The 18,844-nt window shown below is 43.7% G+C and overlaps 1 protein-coding gene across 4 annotated transcripts in view; it reads right to left on the bottom strand.

The window, feature by feature from the left end:
* LOC147636246 (copper-transporting ATPase PAA2, chloroplastic) overlaps nucleotides 1-18,844 on the bottom strand; it is an 88,606-nt gene that overhangs the window by 47,259 nt on the left and 22,503 nt on the right. The window contains exons 9-15 of one of the 4 annotated variants that reach the window (XR_015266508.1): nucleotides 6,425-6,534; nucleotides 6,222-6,327; nucleotides 6,057-6,123; nucleotides 3,458-3,537; nucleotides 2,484-2,971; nucleotides 2,177-2,358; nucleotides 699-830 (exon numbers count right to left, since the gene is read on the bottom strand). Coding sequence is in view for 2 of the 4 variants with exons in the window: in XM_086801680.1 (XP_086657806.1) it covers nucleotides 699-830; nucleotides 2,177-2,345; nucleotides 2,484-2,971; nucleotides 3,458-3,537; nucleotides 6,057-6,123; nucleotides 6,222-6,327; nucleotides 6,425-6,534 (1,152 nt within the window). In the remaining 2 variants the exon portion in view is untranslated. The remainder of the gene's footprint in view (nucleotides 1-698; nucleotides 831-2,176; nucleotides 2,359-2,483; nucleotides 2,972-3,457; nucleotides 3,538-6,056; nucleotides 6,124-6,221; nucleotides 6,328-6,424; nucleotides 6,535-18,844) is intronic. The other 3 variants (XM_086801680.1, XR_015266509.1, XM_086801681.1) reach the window with 3 other exon arrangements.

The raw sequence follows: 18,844 nt of genomic DNA, 5'->3' as shown, positions 1-18,844 counted from the left end.
CTTATCACCTCATTTAACCTTGACAAATGAACCTTAGTAAACTATACCTCAAAACCAAAAATTGTGGCATGACTTGGACAAAATCTCTCTCTCTCTCTCTCTCTTTCTCTCTCTCTCTCTCTCTCTCACAGCCTCAGCATCAGCAATATATGATATCTTATATCCCTCTTATGGCACTGGATGGAGTTAGACATAGATCTGCATAGCATGCTTGTACTACCCCTTCAGCATATAGAGATGCATCTTGCCTTAGCACTCCATCCACATCCCCACCCCCCTTTATATTGTTTGTATATGGGCTCCACCGATCCATGATGATTCACAGCTGTATCCAGACACATGCACACTTTTTCTTTTCTTTCTTTTCCTTTTCTTCCGATGACCGGAAGAACAGAGTTGTATTATTTTTTGTCTCATAGGCCGACTTTGGCCTCTCATAGACGTTAATATATCTTTCTTTCTTTCTTTCTTTCTCTCTCTCTCTAATGCATTATAGTCAGGTTGGGTACAGAACAGCCCCCAGCCATCCAAGTATTATCGGATCACACTGGGACAGGCTGGACTAGATTTCCACTCCATCCCCGATGGGCGGCCAAGCTGACAAGCGGACTGTTCTGTACTCAGCCTCATTCTTGAAGCAAGTAACAATATAAAGCAGCTGACTAAATAAGGTATGGCGTTACCATAGAGAGACTAACCTGAGACAAGGAATTGCCAAGAAGGATTGCAGACGCTGCGTCTGAAGCAGCATCTTCACTTTTTTGCATCTTCAAAGCCATGCCCACATCAGCAGCTGCAAGCGCTGGGGCATCATTCACACCATCTCCTACCTTGATAGATTGATAATAAAAATACATAAACAAACAAAGAAACAAGCAACCTGTGTCAGCTTTAAGCACTCTATATACTCCAAATGTTTCAATAAAACCAAAATTTCAATATCCCATCCTAGAAAAATCACCAAATATAGTCATTTCCTAGATCTCATTAGACTGCCATTCAGGAGTATTGCTAGCAATCCAAAACCTATCAAAAAAAAAAAGAGTTACCCATACATGAGTTTCACAGCCACCACACAAAACACTAAATGAGCAGTCCCATACTTTTACATAGCTGCACTCCAGAATTTGAAACCTCAGGCAGTTTTTCTGCATTATGCATGGCATAGAAGGCTGCCTTACTGGACTTTGCCAGTCCCTTCTTCTCCAGGCCTTTTCTATATGGCATAACACATCTGCTATTACCACAAAGCAATCCCAACCTGTTATGCATGACCATGTTTATTTACCACTTAGTCTAGGCCGTGCATCAGTCACGCATGAATCCTGGTAACCATGGTGAATGGATAAAGAGTGCTTTTTTCCTCAGGAATTATATGGGTTCTCTTGCCCAACTTTGACACTTCTGGCTAAATACCCCCGATGGGGTTCTCATGCGAGTCTGATGCGAGTCTGATGCGAGTCTGATAGGACAGTACTCCAACCGTTCACCCCATGGAGTATGTGTACTTGGAAATCACCCAACAAAGACATCCCTTCCTTTAGACTAACCTTCCCTTTAAAACCCTTGCATAGTCACTTAAACAGTACCAAGTAGTGTCTAGCTTTATTTAACCTTTTTTTCTCCAGATTCTTTCCATGGCCAAAGCTAGTAAGAGCTATACAAACAATACCCAAACAAAAGACAAATAACACAATAATTGTTTGTGAAGTCATTTGGAAGGGTTACATCTGCTGTGACGGCGTGAATATGTTGAGTTATTCATGTCAATATGATGTCAGCATCTTGGGGCACAATTATGTTAGAATGATCAATTTATGCAAAAGAAGATGTGATCACTGTGGAAAGTGTCATTCTTGAATTGTTTTCTTGACGTAAAAAACCACAGTGGTTTTTCAAGGCATGAATATCTTTAGATATTCACGTCTAAAAATTTGCATGGTTTGGACCCCTTTTCATGAATGTAAGTATCCAAATCACTCAGATCGTGGATGAAGGTTTGAAAAAATCTCCCTCCCATAGACACTCCTCGTTAACTAGATCAGTGCCACACCATCAAGTGCTTAATTAAGTAAAAAGTCAATTTAACTACATGTTATGAAAACAAGCAAGAATTGCCCACCATTAACCTTTAAAAAATCATGCATGTTGCTCAAATTGGGCATTTTGCAATTACCATTGCAACAGAGAATCCTTGCTTTTGTAAATCAGCTATGAAATCAGCTTTATCTTTGGGCCTTAACCCAGCATGTATGTGCTGTATGCCAACACTCTTCGCAATGCTTGCAACTGCCTCTTCCCTGTCACCAGATAGCACCAAAGTCTCCATACCCATTTCCTGCAATCTGGAGAAGAAACCTTGAGGGAAATCAATAAATGCTTGCTAGAAAATAGAAAACATAAAGCCGGTAACATTAATCATGATGATAGAAGACATGCATACATGGATTGCACACTAACTTGACGAGGAAAAAAAGAACCACCTCAAAACAGTTTGCTTTGCATCTTCGCGCAGAGTATCTGTCACAGCTATTGCTCCTATAATCCCAAAACCTTCCATCCCCACATATACAGTAGTCTTTGATTGACTAATAGACATGGAGCCCAACTTTGCATCGAGAACCTTGTTTAGCTGTGTCGCCAAACCTCTCAATTCCACTGGGATAACTCCCACTGCAATATCCTTCGAAGATTTTCTTTGACAGCAACCATGAACCCATTCAAGCAAGCCAACAGCCACAATCTTTCCTTCTACCTCTGCCAGGGCACCATAGCCTGGCTCAGTCAAATGACCACTGCTTGAGGGTAGATCCAGACCCATTGCCTCAACCTTTGTGAGTATTGCTGAGGCAATTGGATGACTAGTATGTCTTTCAACAGCAGCAGCTAGTCTCAAAACAGCCTGGTTGCCATATCCTCCAATGGTAGCTACCCCAGACAAAGTTGGCTTACCTACAGTTAATGTTCCTGTCTGAATACCAAAACTCAACATTACCAATGGAAAGTTCTGGTTATTTCCCAAACTTAACAAAATTCAAAGTGCAGTCTTGACACCATAAGAGCCTAAAGCTACAAATCAACAACTCCATCATGCATACCATAGACCTCCTCATGCTAGGAGATCCCCATTCGTGTCATCAGTGCCCAAGAGTAGGTGCAAGTTCATGCATAAAGATATGTCCACCTTAATGGACAAATCTTCATAGATAAAGCACCATACTGAGTTTCTATCACCTCTCAAAGGTGAAGAGAAGACTCAGTCATGAATAAGACTAGCACTAAAGAGAACACATCCACACACACACACACACACACACACACACACACACACACACACACACACAGCATAGCTCATAGGGAAGCTGCACCGCTTTGCATAAAAACAAACAAAATTTAATCAATATTGATCAATTTAACTCGTGAGCCCAACAGTTCAAGGTTCGAGGTGCTACATGACCTTATCAAAGATGATCTTATCCACACCAGCCAATCGTTCCAGCACGTCACCACCACGCAATAGGAGTCCTCTCTTAGCACCTGAAAACAGTAACCTTACACTTGGATTATGTCCAGTACAGATTTTCAACACCTTGAAACCAGAAAATACACAAACGAGTTACCACAATCCTGTGGCTGTATCAAACATCAATCAAAAAAACAATTTTACATCTATTGAATAGTCCATTGTCCCTTTATCATAGAATGGCATAAGGGCAACAGCCAAAGGCTTCACCAGACTCTTCCCTTTTTAAGAGTGTTCTGACGTCCTCTTAAAGATGATAACATGTGTAAGATTGTGATATAAGAAAGAAATATATGGCAAGAAACTCATAAAATGTTTAAAAGTGTTATTGAAGATTTTGCTGTACACTGCATCCATGGCAACAATACAGAAAAGATTCAGGTGGAAACAAATGAGGATCAGCCCACTCTCGCCCTTAAGATAACCTGTTTGTCAGACTTCCAAGCATGGTCCTTTCCTCTAGTAAAAATGACAAATTGAAATACTATACAAATTTGCAGCTATTAAGGCAAGCGATCTAATGTTTACCTACTTCTTCTGTACAGGATTGCCTACGCAGTAGTAAGACGGTTCTACAAGAGAACCTTCAGCAAGCCCTCCGAAGTATAGAGACTGACACCCTTGCTCTAGGAGCCTATGTTGAGAGCGTTGTATGAAGGTTTTGTAACTTGCCATGCATGACTATATTTGTTGAAGAAACTTTGCCTGGGTTGATTTATCAAATGTAATGGTCCAAGGTCACTTGCAAATGGATGATGTGTGAGCTATACGAGGAGAAAGAAACGATGCATGTATGGGTGATATGAAAGGGCATGAATGTATGGATGTAGATCATGTTCGTGTGAAGGGTGATAACCACCTTCACACCCAATCAATGGAATAAGTGCTTCATATCAATTCAACATGTGTTCTTTCTTTCTTCATCCTATTGCTTCCTGCGTTGTAAAGTCCTTCCCAAGATCAGCCCTAATCACTGCCCTACTCACAACTGAAACACGGTTAGTACTAAAACAAATCATGAGGTAGCAAGCTAACTCACCTCCCAACCATGACCAACATCCACCGATCTCCCCTGAGCCAAAGCTATGGCTCCTCCACAATCCCATAGACCCATGTCTAACTCCGGCACCCCATACCACCGATGCCTACCCAAAGGCCTTCGATATGCCAACCTATGTACTTACCATGTGCATGGAATAAGCATGTCTACTCTCTTGGTCCAAGCTAGACCTTCAATGGTGTATCTGCACAACAGTGTCTCATAATAACCTAGGCTCTCACTTGTATAGTGATAACTATGCCATAAATAGCTAACTTGCTATAAACAGCCATTAAGCCTGTTTTATCAATCTAGGAATCCTAGCTGAGTATTTACCTGCTAGCCTCTAACATTGGGGGCCCCCTAACCTCACTAGATTAGATTCATAATCCGCAGATTAGTATCCACTACATAACATACTTCCGCTCTTCAAGCAGAATGAAATTAGGGAAGCGCTTACTCAACTAGCTGACTCCCAAGTTGAGTCCAACCGACTCCCAAGTTGAGTCCTCTGCCCTATCTTTCCCCTTAATCTTATATTCAGGGATCAACTTGTTCCTAAGTTGCCTTTCCCTTAAATCTATCACCCTCTTGGGTTCATGTGGAACATAGGACAAGTCCTAAACCTCGACAAGTTCCTGAGGGGTAACAAGGTTATCCTCAGCTCCAGTATATCTTTCAGACCCTACACAAACAAGTGTACCATGGAATGTCATGGGAACAATGTGAATGCACATGTGCATGTGCTGGGCCTGCCTAACAAATCTGCCAAACAGCCACATGACCACCAAACAGAAGCATCAAGGGCAGCATCATGGCATACATGGCACCAGACAGCCTTTAAGTGACAGCAAGAAAGAGAGGGCAGGGGAGGGGAGGAAAATATACCCAAGCTTACAAATTGAGAGAGTAGGCCAGATTCACAGAAGTCTGGACAAGCTAACATGGCACCATTTCACTGGCAGTTATGTCCCCGGAAGAGGAGCTCGTTCACAACCTCCACATCCCCTGTATGTTAGGCCCACAAAGCAGCCACTGCAAAAACGTGTCCAGCTGCTAATCCGGACACAAGGTGAAAAATGATGGGTATCTGTGACAGATCCCACACATGGCATATTTCAACATAGCGACCTGGTCTTGCTGCACAAACACCTTTACAACTAGGCTGTCCTCATTTGTTGTAAAGAGATAGGCAGCTTTTTTCTAAGGTTTGTGTATCGACTGGAGGCTGGACATGGCCATGTGTCTGCCGTCTGCCATAGTGATGCCACATCACCACCTTCTACCTGGAGAGCATTGAAGCGGGCCTAACTGCAAAGGAATTTTGCAACATGCACAAAGCAAAGAAAACACTACAAAAAGTTCTGCAAAGAATACAAGGACATCAAGAGTTTTGTCAGCCTTGAGAGAAACCAAGCGTCTAACAACAAGAAGCATAAAGGAACAGGGCAAGAAAAATGGTAGTGCAGTTGCATTCAGCGACTTCAGCCTTACCCATGGAAGTCCCAACAAGAACTGCAGTCGGGGTTGCAAGGCCCAGTGCACACGGACATGCAACCACCTGCAACAATACCATCAAGCCAAGCAGTGATGCCACAAACACTCGTGCATATTCAACAACAGCACAAATGTACAAAAAAGGGGGAGGGAGAGAGATACCAACACATCAATGCCAAGCTTTACGCTTAGAAAAAGGCTACCGCCTTCAGGATTCACAACGTCATTTAGAAAAACATCTGGAAAGAGGTTTCCACCAAGAAAATCCCTACAAAGGTTATCATTCAATCAAAAAAATCAGTCAAAGTACCTTCTTATGTGCAAGTCATTAACAAAAAGCAAGTATCTATTAACCAAGAACACACCAAAAAAGAAAGGTCGCAGCAGAGGCTGCCATTATCGTATAGGCAAAGGGGCCTGCTATAGAATCCGCCAGCCTTTGTACTGGCGCCTCCCTTGCTTGAGCTTCTTCTACCTGTAAGACATTATATTGAAAGTCGAGTGCAGTAAGAAACCCTGCATGTTCAACACTTGTTAGGTGCCTACTCCTCGCACAGCCCCAACAACAGATATCATAGCCACTCTCTCCCTTTCTCCCTCCCTTCCTCCTCTCTTCCATAATGGGAGAGCTGGGGATCGCAAGGGGAAACAGACAAAGTTCTTTGCTAATGGATGGGAGATAATTGCCCCTGCTGTAGCTAAGCTTTTTAACGTGGCTGTCTGCTAGGGTATTATATCTCAACACCATAATTTCCTATCCATAAAACTAAAGATCCCATGGAATCAAGAAAGAGAATATTCCCACTCTAAGCCCGCCATATGCTGCTCTCTTCCGGAGACCTCCATCAAACTATACTTTAACAAGAGTCCATGAAGATAGAACTGTGGAACGTCTATGTTGCTATGAGGATTCAAAAATCAAAGTTTGGAGGCTGATTTTGTCAGAATTGAGCTTGTCTGAAATTGTTTTGATGTCCTATGTAAACATAAGTGAGAATTTTAAATGAAAGCCCTCAAGTCTGCTGCACATTGAGCTTGTCTGAAATTGTTTTGATGTCCTATGTAAACATAAGTGAGAATTTTAAATGAAAGCCCTCAAGTCTGCTGCACATTGTTAACCGTAATGATCACAAATGGAGCTGATTTCTTGAGGCATATTATTAAGTTTAAATTGCAAGCTTGAAAACCTTAATCAATACCAAAGAAAAAACAATCCATTACATGTAGCATTATATGGTAGTGATGTGTGTGAACACACTTAGGACCACCGGGGCACTTTAATCAATACCAAAGAAAAAGCAATCCATTACATGTAGCATTATATGGTAGTGATGTGTTATATGGTAGTGATGTGTGTGAACAGACTTAGGACCACCGGGGCACTTTTTCCCTCACTAGGAGGTTTTTCCCCCTGTGCGTATGTACACCCTCTTATCTACTCATTTTGGGGTGTGTACTTATCTTTTGTATTTGGCACACATTTGTTCATTCTAATCTAGTGAGTTTGTGTGCTCTCAAGCTTCTCTATCTTGTGTGTGTGCATTGTTGCAACCCTAACCCTAATTCCAACAATTGGTATCAAAGCTTCCTTGACACTTGATCTAGTAGTCTGCCTCCCTCTTCACGACCCTGTGTTTTCTGTCTCCGATTGAGATACCCTCTTATTGAGTCTCTGATTTTTCTATTTCCGATTGAGATACCCTCTTAGGAGAAGTATACAGAGTTTTCAGGGTCCACAGCGCGATTCGGGCACGTTTTGGGCACCGCAAGGTTTCTGCAGACGTTCTGGAGAGGCGTCATTTTGGATTGATTCTGCTCGATTTTGGGTGTTTGGGCTGTGTAGCGGCAAAGATTTGGTGTGCAACAGCATCTACAGTGTCTTCAACAACATCGACCATCATACTTTCACCAATAACACTCTATTCTCTACTGTGTGTTATTTTTCATACACTTTGCAAGTGATTCAGTCAATTGACAGCCATCTACGGTTGCATTCAGTGAATACTGAGTACTTACAGTGTCTTGAAAGATTTTGCATTTGATAGAAAGTCATGGCTAGCAGTAGTGATGTATTCAACATGTTGTCTGCGGGGGAGGACAAACTTGATGGGACTAACTACCCATTGTGGTCCTATATGATGAGGCATGTACTGGTTGCTAAAGGCCTTTGGAAGGTGGTCAGTGGTAGTGAAACTCGTCCTGTTTCACAACTACCAGTGCAACCTAGTGCAGCAGGTACATCCGAAATAGAATCTGATACAGATGTGGCTCCTCCACATGCACCACCAGTACCTCCCATTGTTGCTCAAACGAGATGGGATGGAAGAGATGCACAGGCACATGCATTGCTTGCACTTTCTGTGAAGCGAAGCATTATTTCTCGTATTCAGTCATGTAAGACTTCAAAACAGACATGCGATGCACTTGCTGCATTATACCAGGTGCACAATGAAGCACGTGTTGCATATCTGCGCAAACAGTTGAAGTCTGAGCACATGAATGAGGGAGACTCAATGGACAGCTTCTTGACCAAGATCAAAGATTTAAAGGAGCAGCTTGCTAGTGTGGATGAGATATATCCTGATAGTACATTGGTGCCCACAGTTCTCAATGCATTGCCGGATTCTTATCAGTGTTTTGCCTCTACCCTTAGACTCATGATGAAAGGAAATCCAAATGCCCTTACATTTGATGAACTGGTTTCAGTACTCTTGCAAGAAGAGCAATCTAGGCAAAACAGATCTAATATGCGAGTTGGTGACCAAGCTTTTGTTGCCAATCAAAAAGACAAAGGTGGCTATAAGCCAAAATCAGAATCCTCAGATAAGGATGCACAGAAAGAAGGTGATAAGCCTACAAAGAAGGGCAAGTGTCACTATTGCAGGAAACCAGGACACTACATACATGAGTGCAAGAAAAGGCTAGAGAAGGAAAAAAAGAAAGAATCGGGCATAGCTGTGGGACTGATGCATCTGCACCAAGTACAGAGAAGAAGAAAACTGCAAGTTTTGCTCAAGATGATTGAGCATGGACTGTACATTGCAGTTATGACCCTTCTGTTCATAATGCATGCATGTCAGTGGAAGAATCAGATGCTCGGTAGTTTGACAGTGATGCTAGGAAGCACATTACTTCACAAAAAAAATTGTTCTCGCCTCTGGAATTTGTCCCAAGTGCAGAAACCGTCACATGTGCAAATGGTTCCTCATATCCTGTCAAAGGAGTTGGTAGAGTTGTGCTCACTACTACAAATGGGGGCGCATTTACTCTTTCTAAAGTTTTATATGTGCCAGGCATTAGGAAGAACTTATTGTCAGTTTCAGCCTTAGCCTTATCAGGCTTGACAGTGAAATTTGTGGATGACAGATGTACAGTTTAGAATAGAAATAATGATTATTCTATCATTGCCTCAGGTACCTTGTTTCATGGCCTATACAAGATGGATGTATTTGAGAAGTTGCAACATGATGCTTCCTCAGTCTCTACAACTCGTGCGCTATGAGTGATGCAGAATTATGACATGCACGATTTGGCCATCTGAATTATGGCAGTTTGTTACGCCTTCAAAGGCATGATATGGTGTCTGAGTTGCCAACTCTTAAGACCCCTACTAGACATGTATGTGAGAGGTGTATTCTTGGTAAAATGCATCGGGCATCATTTCCAAAGGAGGATCTGTGAGAGCTGTTAAGAAATTACAGCTTATACATAGTGATGTATGTGGTCGTATGAGGACACCATCTATTAGGGGATATCACTACTTCATCACTTTTTATTGATGATTACTCTAGATATAGCTAGGTGTATCCATTAAAGCAGAAGTCAGAGGTTTTTATGTGCTTTAGGCACTTCGTATCCATGGCTGAAAATGCATATGAATGTAAAGTTGACACCCTTCGTTCAGATCGAGGGAGGGAGTATATGTCCAAGGAATTTCATGCATATATGGCTGGAAAAGGCATAAGGCATCAATGTACAGTGCCATACACACCTCAGCAAAATGGTGTGGTTCAGAGGAAGAACAGGTCTCTCATGGAGATGGCACGATGTATGGTGAAAGCCCAAGATTTACCTCATGGTTTTTGGTTAGAAGCAACTATGTGCGCAAACTATGTGTTGAACAAATGCCCTACCAAGGCCTTGCAGTCTAAAACTCCTTATGAAGCTTGGCATGGCAGGAAGCCTTCTGTGGCTCATTTACGTGTTTTGGTTGTCTTGCTTATGCTCTTGTGCCTGAGCAACAACGCAGTAAGCTTGATGATAAGGCAATTAAATGCATATTTGTGGGATACAGTTCAGAAACCAAGGGATATAGACTCTACCATCCAGCCTCAAAGGAGATTTTGGTAAGTAGAGATGTTGTTTTTGTCGAAAACTCAGTTCAGTCCATACTTTCATGCAAAACAAAAGCAGAATGTATGCTGGCAGCTACTTTACCTAGCAGAACTCGTGCAGGTTCTCATCATGCTCATTATTCTCATGTGGATCATGTTCTCATTTCTACTTTATGTAATGAGGAGAAACCTGTTTCCTTTGAGGAAGCACAGGATAATGATTATTGGATGCATGCTATGCAGGATGAGTATAACTCTATACTCAAGAATGACACCTCGTATTTGACAGATCTACCTCACGGCAAGAAGGCCATTGGTACTAAGTGGGTTTACAAGTTAAAACGCAAAGCAGATGGTAGCATTGATCGCTACAAGGCCAGACTTGTTGCAAAGGGATATGCCCAACAAAAGGACATTGATTATGATGAGACCTTTGCACCCACATCTCGTATGACTACCATTAGGTGTCTCATTGCTTTGGCAGCACATCATGGGTGGAATGTACATCAGTTGGACATTAAGACTGCATTCTTGAATGGTGATCTACATGAGGAGGTGTATGTATCGCAGCCTCCTGGTTTTGTGAAAGGAGAAGAGTCTAAAGTATGCAGGTTGAAAAGGCTCTTTATGACTTTAAGCAGGCTCCTTGGTATGAGAAGATTCATACATACTTGGTTGCAAATGATTTTTGCAACAATCCATTAGAGAGTACCTTCTATGTGAAGAGGAGTAAGGACACATTCTTGGTCATCGTTTTATACGTTGATGACATGCTACTCACGGGACCTGATATAGATAAAATTTCACCCTTCAAGGCTAATTTGCAATCATCGTTTGAGATGTCAGATTTGGAGCCGTTGCATTACTATTTGGGGATTCAATTTATGTAGCGCAATGATGGCATTGTTATGCTACAATCTAAATATATACAAAAGCTATTGAAGAGGTTTAATCTTGAAGATTGTAAACCTGTGGCTACACCTATGGAGATAGGTACTCGACTTAGTCTTCAAGATGCAGGAGACTCTTTTGATGCTAGTTTGTATCAGCAGGCTGTTGGATCCCTTCTTTATGTATGCAACACGAGGCCAGATATACAGTATGCGGTCTCAAAGTTGAGCAGATTTATGCATAGCCCAAGTACGAAGCATTGGCAGGCTGTTAAACGGGTTTTCCGCTACAGGGCACTCAGTATTTTGGATTTCCGCTATATTCAGGGCACTCAGTATTTTGGATTGTTTTATCCAAGCCAAAGCGCATTAGCAGTTGCGAGGAACCCAGTGTTTCATGCTCGCACTAAGCACATTGAGGTGCATTACCACTATGTCAGGGAAAGACTCTCTGAAGCAGAGATCAACTTAGTCTATGTGCCTACACATGACAACATGGTAGATTTATTCACGAAGGCTCTTCCTCGTGAAAAGTCCGAAGCTTTTCGTAAAGCTTTGGACCTACTGCCTTTTCAGGATTGATCGGCCATACACTGTACATGTTCTGTAATATGCAGTGGAAGTCTTTGTATTGGACGATCCTGTCACACAAATGCTCACACCGTCTTCTGTATCCTAAGTTTCGTGAGTTTAGCAATCCACTTTAATACTTCAAACTTTAAAGAGATGAGAGAGAGATATATGAGAACTGTACACCAGATTGGGTCCCAAATTACCCACTGAAGGGCCCCCTATCCCGATAACGAGATAGTATTTACTTTATTACTTTAGAGAGAATGATTGTGGACTGTAGATAAGCCAAACGCAAGATCTCAGAGGATCGGAAGCCTGGCTGAACTGTACACGGCTGTAGAAACACCTCAATGAACTGATCTCTAGCCTATGCACTCTTCCCAAGGGCATGAGGAAGGGCTGCACACGTGAGGCTGAGAAAGGACTGCGGTGGACTATTCTAAGCTATGTAACTATGCTGTAAATGCTTATGAATGATATGTTACCTTCACCAGATGACTGTTGCATGTATGGATGATGCACAGAAGGCAGAATACTGTTGTGGAACTGATGCTGGACTGAAAACGCAGGTAGGACTGCTGTAGAACTGTAAACGCAGGTCTGTATGGACTGAATAGCTGCTGGTGGTGATATGGGCTCAAACGCAGAGGGCAAACTGCTGTCCTGGGGCCTGGAAGGGTGTTGTATGCAAGCGCCTATGGCTGTAGGGACTGAACTGCTGCGTTAAGGTACTGATTGGCTGCGCCTGATGACTGTAGGGACTGTACTGCTGTGTAAGACTGCTGACTGAAGCAAACGCTGGTTCTCAAAGGCTGGAGAAGCAAAAGCAGAAGCTTCAAGAGGATGTGATTAGTCTAGGCTGAAGGCGGGGAATGCTCCTAGTGCTGAGGAGGAAGGCACCTAGCTCACTGAAGACTGAATGAATGTCTAAGCCCTGTGCAAGCCTATTTATACTAACTAGGGGTTGGTCGCTGGTCATAATTTAATAAACTTTATGTTTATAAATGACATTAAATGCTAAATAAATATCATAAAATATTGAAAAAATACCAGATAAATCCTAGTGAATTTCCTAAGGCTTCCGAGATGTTCTAAATGATGCACAGGCATATGAATGCACATTATGCAAAATGCAGATTGCTTTCTGATACAAACCCTAAGGCTTCTACTGTCTCTACATGCATGAATGATTCTCTCCAAGTGGATTAAGGGACTTGACGGACTGATACCGCTAAGGCTGAGGAGTGACCTACGTAGCTCGTGCCTGACTTATCCTAGACTGAGGATGTACAATGGGGTCACGGCGTACGACAAATATCATCCTTCTAGGTTCTAATAATGTGCAAATGTTGCACTGCTGATGATGAGCCATCTTGTCACCATGCACTGAGTGCAGAAGGCATGTGACATGTTCACATCATCACTCCAAGGGGGATTTGTAGCATTATATGGTAGTGATGTGTGTGAACACACTGAGGACCGCCAGGGTACTTTTTCCCTCACTAGGAGGTTTATCTTGTGTGTGTGCATTGTTGCAACCCTAACCCTAATTCCAACATATATGACCTCCTATAGAGGTCATCCCAGCTATCTGGACCAATTCAAGGCAGCTCCTGAGCCATGCAAAAGAGGCAATAGGCTTTTCTTCGCACTTGTAGCCCTAGTCCTTGGTGGCACATTTGGCACTATGGTTAGTCACCAAAAACGTTCTGAGGTTGAGGCTTTGTTTCAAAACAAACTATGAGGCTTTGGAAGCCCAAGAAAACTCTTGATTTCATGTGATGTGAACCGATTGCAACTCCGGCCATTAACTTATTGCCTTGTTCTCTTGATCCATCATATACCATCCTTTGAAAGAGCTCAATGTTTTTCCTCTAATTTGGAGAAAAACCAAGATGTCTTTAAAAAAAGTCTATGATTGCCATTCTTCAAATCGATACGGCTGGAATGAGATGACTCTTTCAATTCATCCAAGAAATCATGCATCCTTGGTTGGATCAGCCCTTTCTCCAAAAATTCGTTAACTTGTGTCATAATTTTCTTTTGTTCATGGCTTCCACTTCACTTGCAAGCAGTTGGCCGTTATGTGCTAGAAAAGTAAATAATCAAACCTCACAAGATTAAAAATCATTTCCTCCCAAGAATGAATGAGAAATCGATGGCTCTGTGTCCAATGTAAGGGCAGCATGAATCCGAGAGCTTTAAATCATTTACTAAACCAACAACACGATTAACCACCATAAATGTATCAAATGAAAATAGAGAACACAAGATACGGCCTTGGGGTCAAAGATGGGCTAACCCCCCCTCCCCCCCACCCCCACCCCCCGCCGGGGGGTTATATTTGTATTGCCAAAGGAAGATTTATAGAGTACAAGATTTGAGGGTGTCTGAAGAAATCCCTAGCCAGTACACGGGATTTGTCCAAAACCAGCAATACAATGAAGACTACCTGCCAACACGAAGTATGGTTGTTGTAGAGCGGAATCTTTAAATGAACCACCTTGTTGGCAATTTGCAAACAAGGGATTCAATTCTCTAGACTCACGGGGTCTATCCCAGTCATCTGTCTAAAGAAAAGTAGCCAAGGGTGGTTCTCAATGAAAAGGCTACCTACTGAAATATGAGAAACCCCAGCTCTCCAAAGCTTAGTCACAAACCTACCTGTGCCTTTGGGACCCTTTTCTTGAGCCCAGGTAGATTGGTTCTCCACAAAGATATCTCCAATTCAATCTAGAATGTCCTCCAATTATCTTCAAAGAGTCTTAAAGGATTTCAAATAGTCTTCTAGAAGCTTCAATATGAGCTTTGATAGCCCCCAATTCAGAGAAGGGCTCTCCAACTAACAAAACAGAATCCCTGATGCTTGGACAGCAATATACACCAAAGAGAAGAGGGGAGATAGCTGTACAGCCACCAATGAGAGAGATGAGCACTGCACAGCTTGTGGGCAGCAACCAGATGAAAATGCAGTTCACAGGAAGCAAGAGAGGACTGACCGTACCGTCCACTGTAGCAGCACTTTAGGTCATACAGAATTTGGTGCAGCTGGGTCTGATTGAATATCCTACAACAACTCAACTGGGTGCCCGTACACGAGCCCCTGCCACTTGGCACAGCTGCCAACATTAGGTGCATGCTCAAGTGGGTGTGCCCAAGACCAAGGAGTTTGTCATCCATTTTTTCAAAAGGGGAGCCCAACATTACTGGCTTGTCCTTTCCAATAAGTTGTCCGCCCATATGTGAATGAAATGTGTACATGCCAAGCACACTTCTGGCCATAAAACCTTATACAAATAAAATTGGGCCTTGGGATTAAATGCACCACCTAATCATAGTCACCAGAAACGAGAAAAGGGAACGGAAACGTTTGAGGGATGGAAGCGGGGAAACGAGTTTTTAGGGGTGGAAACGGCCGTTTCCTGTGACAACATCACTTGGGAAATGAGAAACGGCCATGGAAACGGATGGGGTCCTGAAACAGAGGAACGTGTTTTTAGAGGCTGAAACGGCTGTTTCCTGTGACTATGCACCTAATACCCTCAGGGTTCCTGGGAATCCCCAACCCCGTGGACATTCACGGATTGAAATGCAGGCAATGTCCACACCGGAAACGAATTCATTTGCTGTCACAAACCCCTATATTCTAGGGACATGCGGATGCGTGTCAGGCCTAGAAACATGCGGATGCATGTATGTATTATACCTGGGCATGTGTATGGATCATATGAGTGGATGCATATGAGTCCAAGGACATGGCAGGACATTTGTGGACTTTCGGGCGGTGCCCGTGTGGATTCCGGCCATGCACACATGGTGTGTTATGATGGCAGGCGGAATATTTTCAAGTACAAGAATGATGATAGGTGGTTCTCCAAGTTTACATGTGCACAATGCATAAATGATGCATGCCATAACTTTATTTTACTTTGTGTGACATTGTCTTGTTGCCTGGACAATGCTTGTTATTTTGGCTGGTGAAGTCCGAGGGACCGGGGACGCCCGGGCACCTTGTGGACACGTGTGTGCACTCCTGTTTGGGCCTAAAACTGTGGGCTTATGGGTTTTGCAGGTGGTAAGTGCGTCCACACTCGATTTACAGCTTACTTCATTTACTACTGAGGTTTATTGGTTTGCAGGTCCACACTCATTAATAAGTGGCTGGAAAACTTATAATGCGTTCGCATTTGGTTGGACCAAAATTAATGAAGTCCGGACAGCTTATGGCCATTTCCCATTTGGTTGGACCTAAACTTATAGAAACAGGACAAATGGAGCACTATGGGCTGGACACCTACCTGGACACCTTATGGGTGAAAGAGTGCACAGAGCGGAAGCAGAGTGGCACTAGAATGTGCTGAACAGAGAGTGCAAGAGAGAGAGAGATATGGAGCAAACTATGCTGAATATACTGAACCAAAACAGTCCCAAGCAAGAGACAGTGATAGTCTCATAAGTGAGGGAGCAAATAACTACAAGACTCTATGAAAAATGAGAGGCCAGCACCCACTATTTATAGTGGGGAAGAGCTGGCCGACTGGAGCATGAAAACAGGCCGACTGGAGCTGTTGGACATGGCTCCCTAGAAAAATGCCAGAAAGGCTGGGAAAAATCCCAGAAAAATACTAAAAAAGGGGTGGCCAGCCCACAAACAAGGGCCATGCAAAAGGGGACCAAATGGGCACCATACAGAGCAGAAACTGGGGATGAAAGTGCTAACACCCCCTCTCAGCACCAGATGCTGAACAAACTCCGAGAAGCCGAAGATGAGGAGCCAAGGAAGCCTGAGAAACCGGCTTGGTGAACAAATCTGCAGCATTCTCCGCGGAAGGACAATACTCCAAACGCAAATCTCCAGCAAGAACCCGTTCACGAACATAGTGATACTGAATCTCAATGTGTTTCGTACGAGCATGAAACACAGGGTTCTTGGCGATGGCGATGCAACTCTGATTGTCACACCAAAGAAGAGTAGATCCGGTAGGAGGACAGCCAAGCTCCTCCAATAATCTCCGCAACCATATCGCCTCACATGCAGCATAGCAAACTGCACGGTACTCCGCCTCGGTAGAGGAAAGCGCCACAGTAGGCTGCTTTTTACTGCTCCAAGAAATGGCTCCAGACCCAAGTGAAAAAACACAACCAGTGGTCGAACGCCGTGTATCTGGATCTCCAGCCCAGTCTGAGTCAGACCATCCAACAAGAGTGCGTCCTTGGCCATAAAAGATGCCAAAATCCAGAGTGCCACGTAAGTACCGAAGAACTCTGAGAGCACACCGCCAATGCTGCTGACGGGGTTTGGATGAGAAGGAACTCAATAAACTGACTGCGAAGCATATGTCCAATCGGGAGTAGGTCAACCATACCAAACAACCGACGAGAACCCGATACTGTCCCTGATCAGTCCCTGGAGAAGCATCAAGTGAAGAAAGCTTCTCACCAATATCCAAAGGAGAAGATACTGGTTTGCACCCAGTCATCTGAAATCTGTCGAGAATCTCCCGAGTGTACTTCTGCTGAGAGAAGAAAATGCCCTTCGAGGTCTGCCAAATCTCAAAGCCAAGAAAATAGTGCAAGAGGCCCAGATCCGTCATCTCAAACTCTGTCTCCAAAGCATCCATAACAGAACGGATCCGCACAGAATAAGAACCTGTAAAGATGAGGTCATCAACATAGACCACAATGATAACAATCAACCCCCTCTCAAGGAGGATATAAAGGTTCGAATCTGCATGAGAACGGCGCAGGCCGAGCTTCTGAAAGAACTCATCAATCCGCTGGTACCAAGCCCGCGGAGCCTGCTTTAGACCATATAAAGCCTTCTTCAGCCGGTACACATGATCCTGTTTGCCCGGAACAACAAATCCTGGCGGCTGATCAACATAAACCTCCTGTGTAAGCTCTCCATTCAAGAAAGCCGACTTGACGTCCATCTGGAAAACGGGCCATCTATGATGTCCTGCAAGTGCAAGAACGGTACGAATGGTAGTCATCCGGGCCGTTGGAGCGAAAGTCTCATCGAAGTCGACACCAGGGCGCTGAGCATAACCCTTGGCAACCAACCTCGCCTTGTGCTTGTCCAAGCTGCCATCAGCTCGGAACTTTGATTTGAAAATCCAACGCACACCAATCACCTTACGCTGCAGAGGCCGAGGCACCAAAATCCAAGTGCCATTCCGTTCGATAGCATCCAGCTCTGTCTGCATAGCATGACGCCAAGACTCATGTGAAAGAGCCTCGTCTACAGAAGTGGGATCAGAAGGACCATTAATGATTGTAGACATAAGAGCATAATTAACAAACATGTTGCCCTCATGAATTTGTTTCCCTGTAACTCTGGAAGAACGCCGAAGAGAACCAGGCGGAGGAGCAGAAGGAAGCTCACGTAACCCAGAGTCACGAACTGTCTGATAATACCAACCAGGTACAGATCTGCTCGAACTCGCCGGAGGAGGAGCAGGGTCATCATCATCTGACTGAGAATCCTCAGCTGGAGGTGTGACAGTAACAGCGGGAGCAGGAGGATGAGTAGGAGGAGGAGAAGGAGGTGCAGGAAGAAGAAGCTCACCAAGCTCACCACCCCCCTCTGAAGATGTAGGAGTCTCGTCGAACACCACATCACGGCTCACAATAACTTTACCGGCTTGAGGATCATAAAGACGATATGCCTTGGACACAGTGCTGTATCCGAGAAAAGTCATGCGCTGAGACTTCGAGTCCAACTTGGAGCGGTGCTCCTTAGGCACATGAACATACGCGGTACATCCAAATATCCGGAAATGAACAACAGAGGGCTTCTCACCATGGAAAGCCTCATATGGAGTTTTGTCGGGAAGAGCAGCAGTAGGAGACCTATTCTGAATGTAGACAGCAGTGGAAGCCGCCTCAGCCCAGAAACGTCGAGGTAATGAAGAATGCTCAAGCATAGCACGGGCCATCTCCATAATGGTCCTATTCTTCCTCTCGGCAACTCCATTCTGAGATGGAG

This window comes from Cibotium barometz, chromosome 8 (assembly GCF_041138505.1).
Source record: "Cibotium barometz isolate CiBa-2024 chromosome 8, ASM4113850v1, whole genome shotgun sequence".
Classification (NCBI taxonomy): Eukaryota; Viridiplantae; Streptophyta; class Polypodiopsida; order Cyatheales; family Cibotiaceae; genus Cibotium; species Cibotium barometz.
This window is presented reverse-complemented; position numbering and strand designations above follow the sequence as displayed.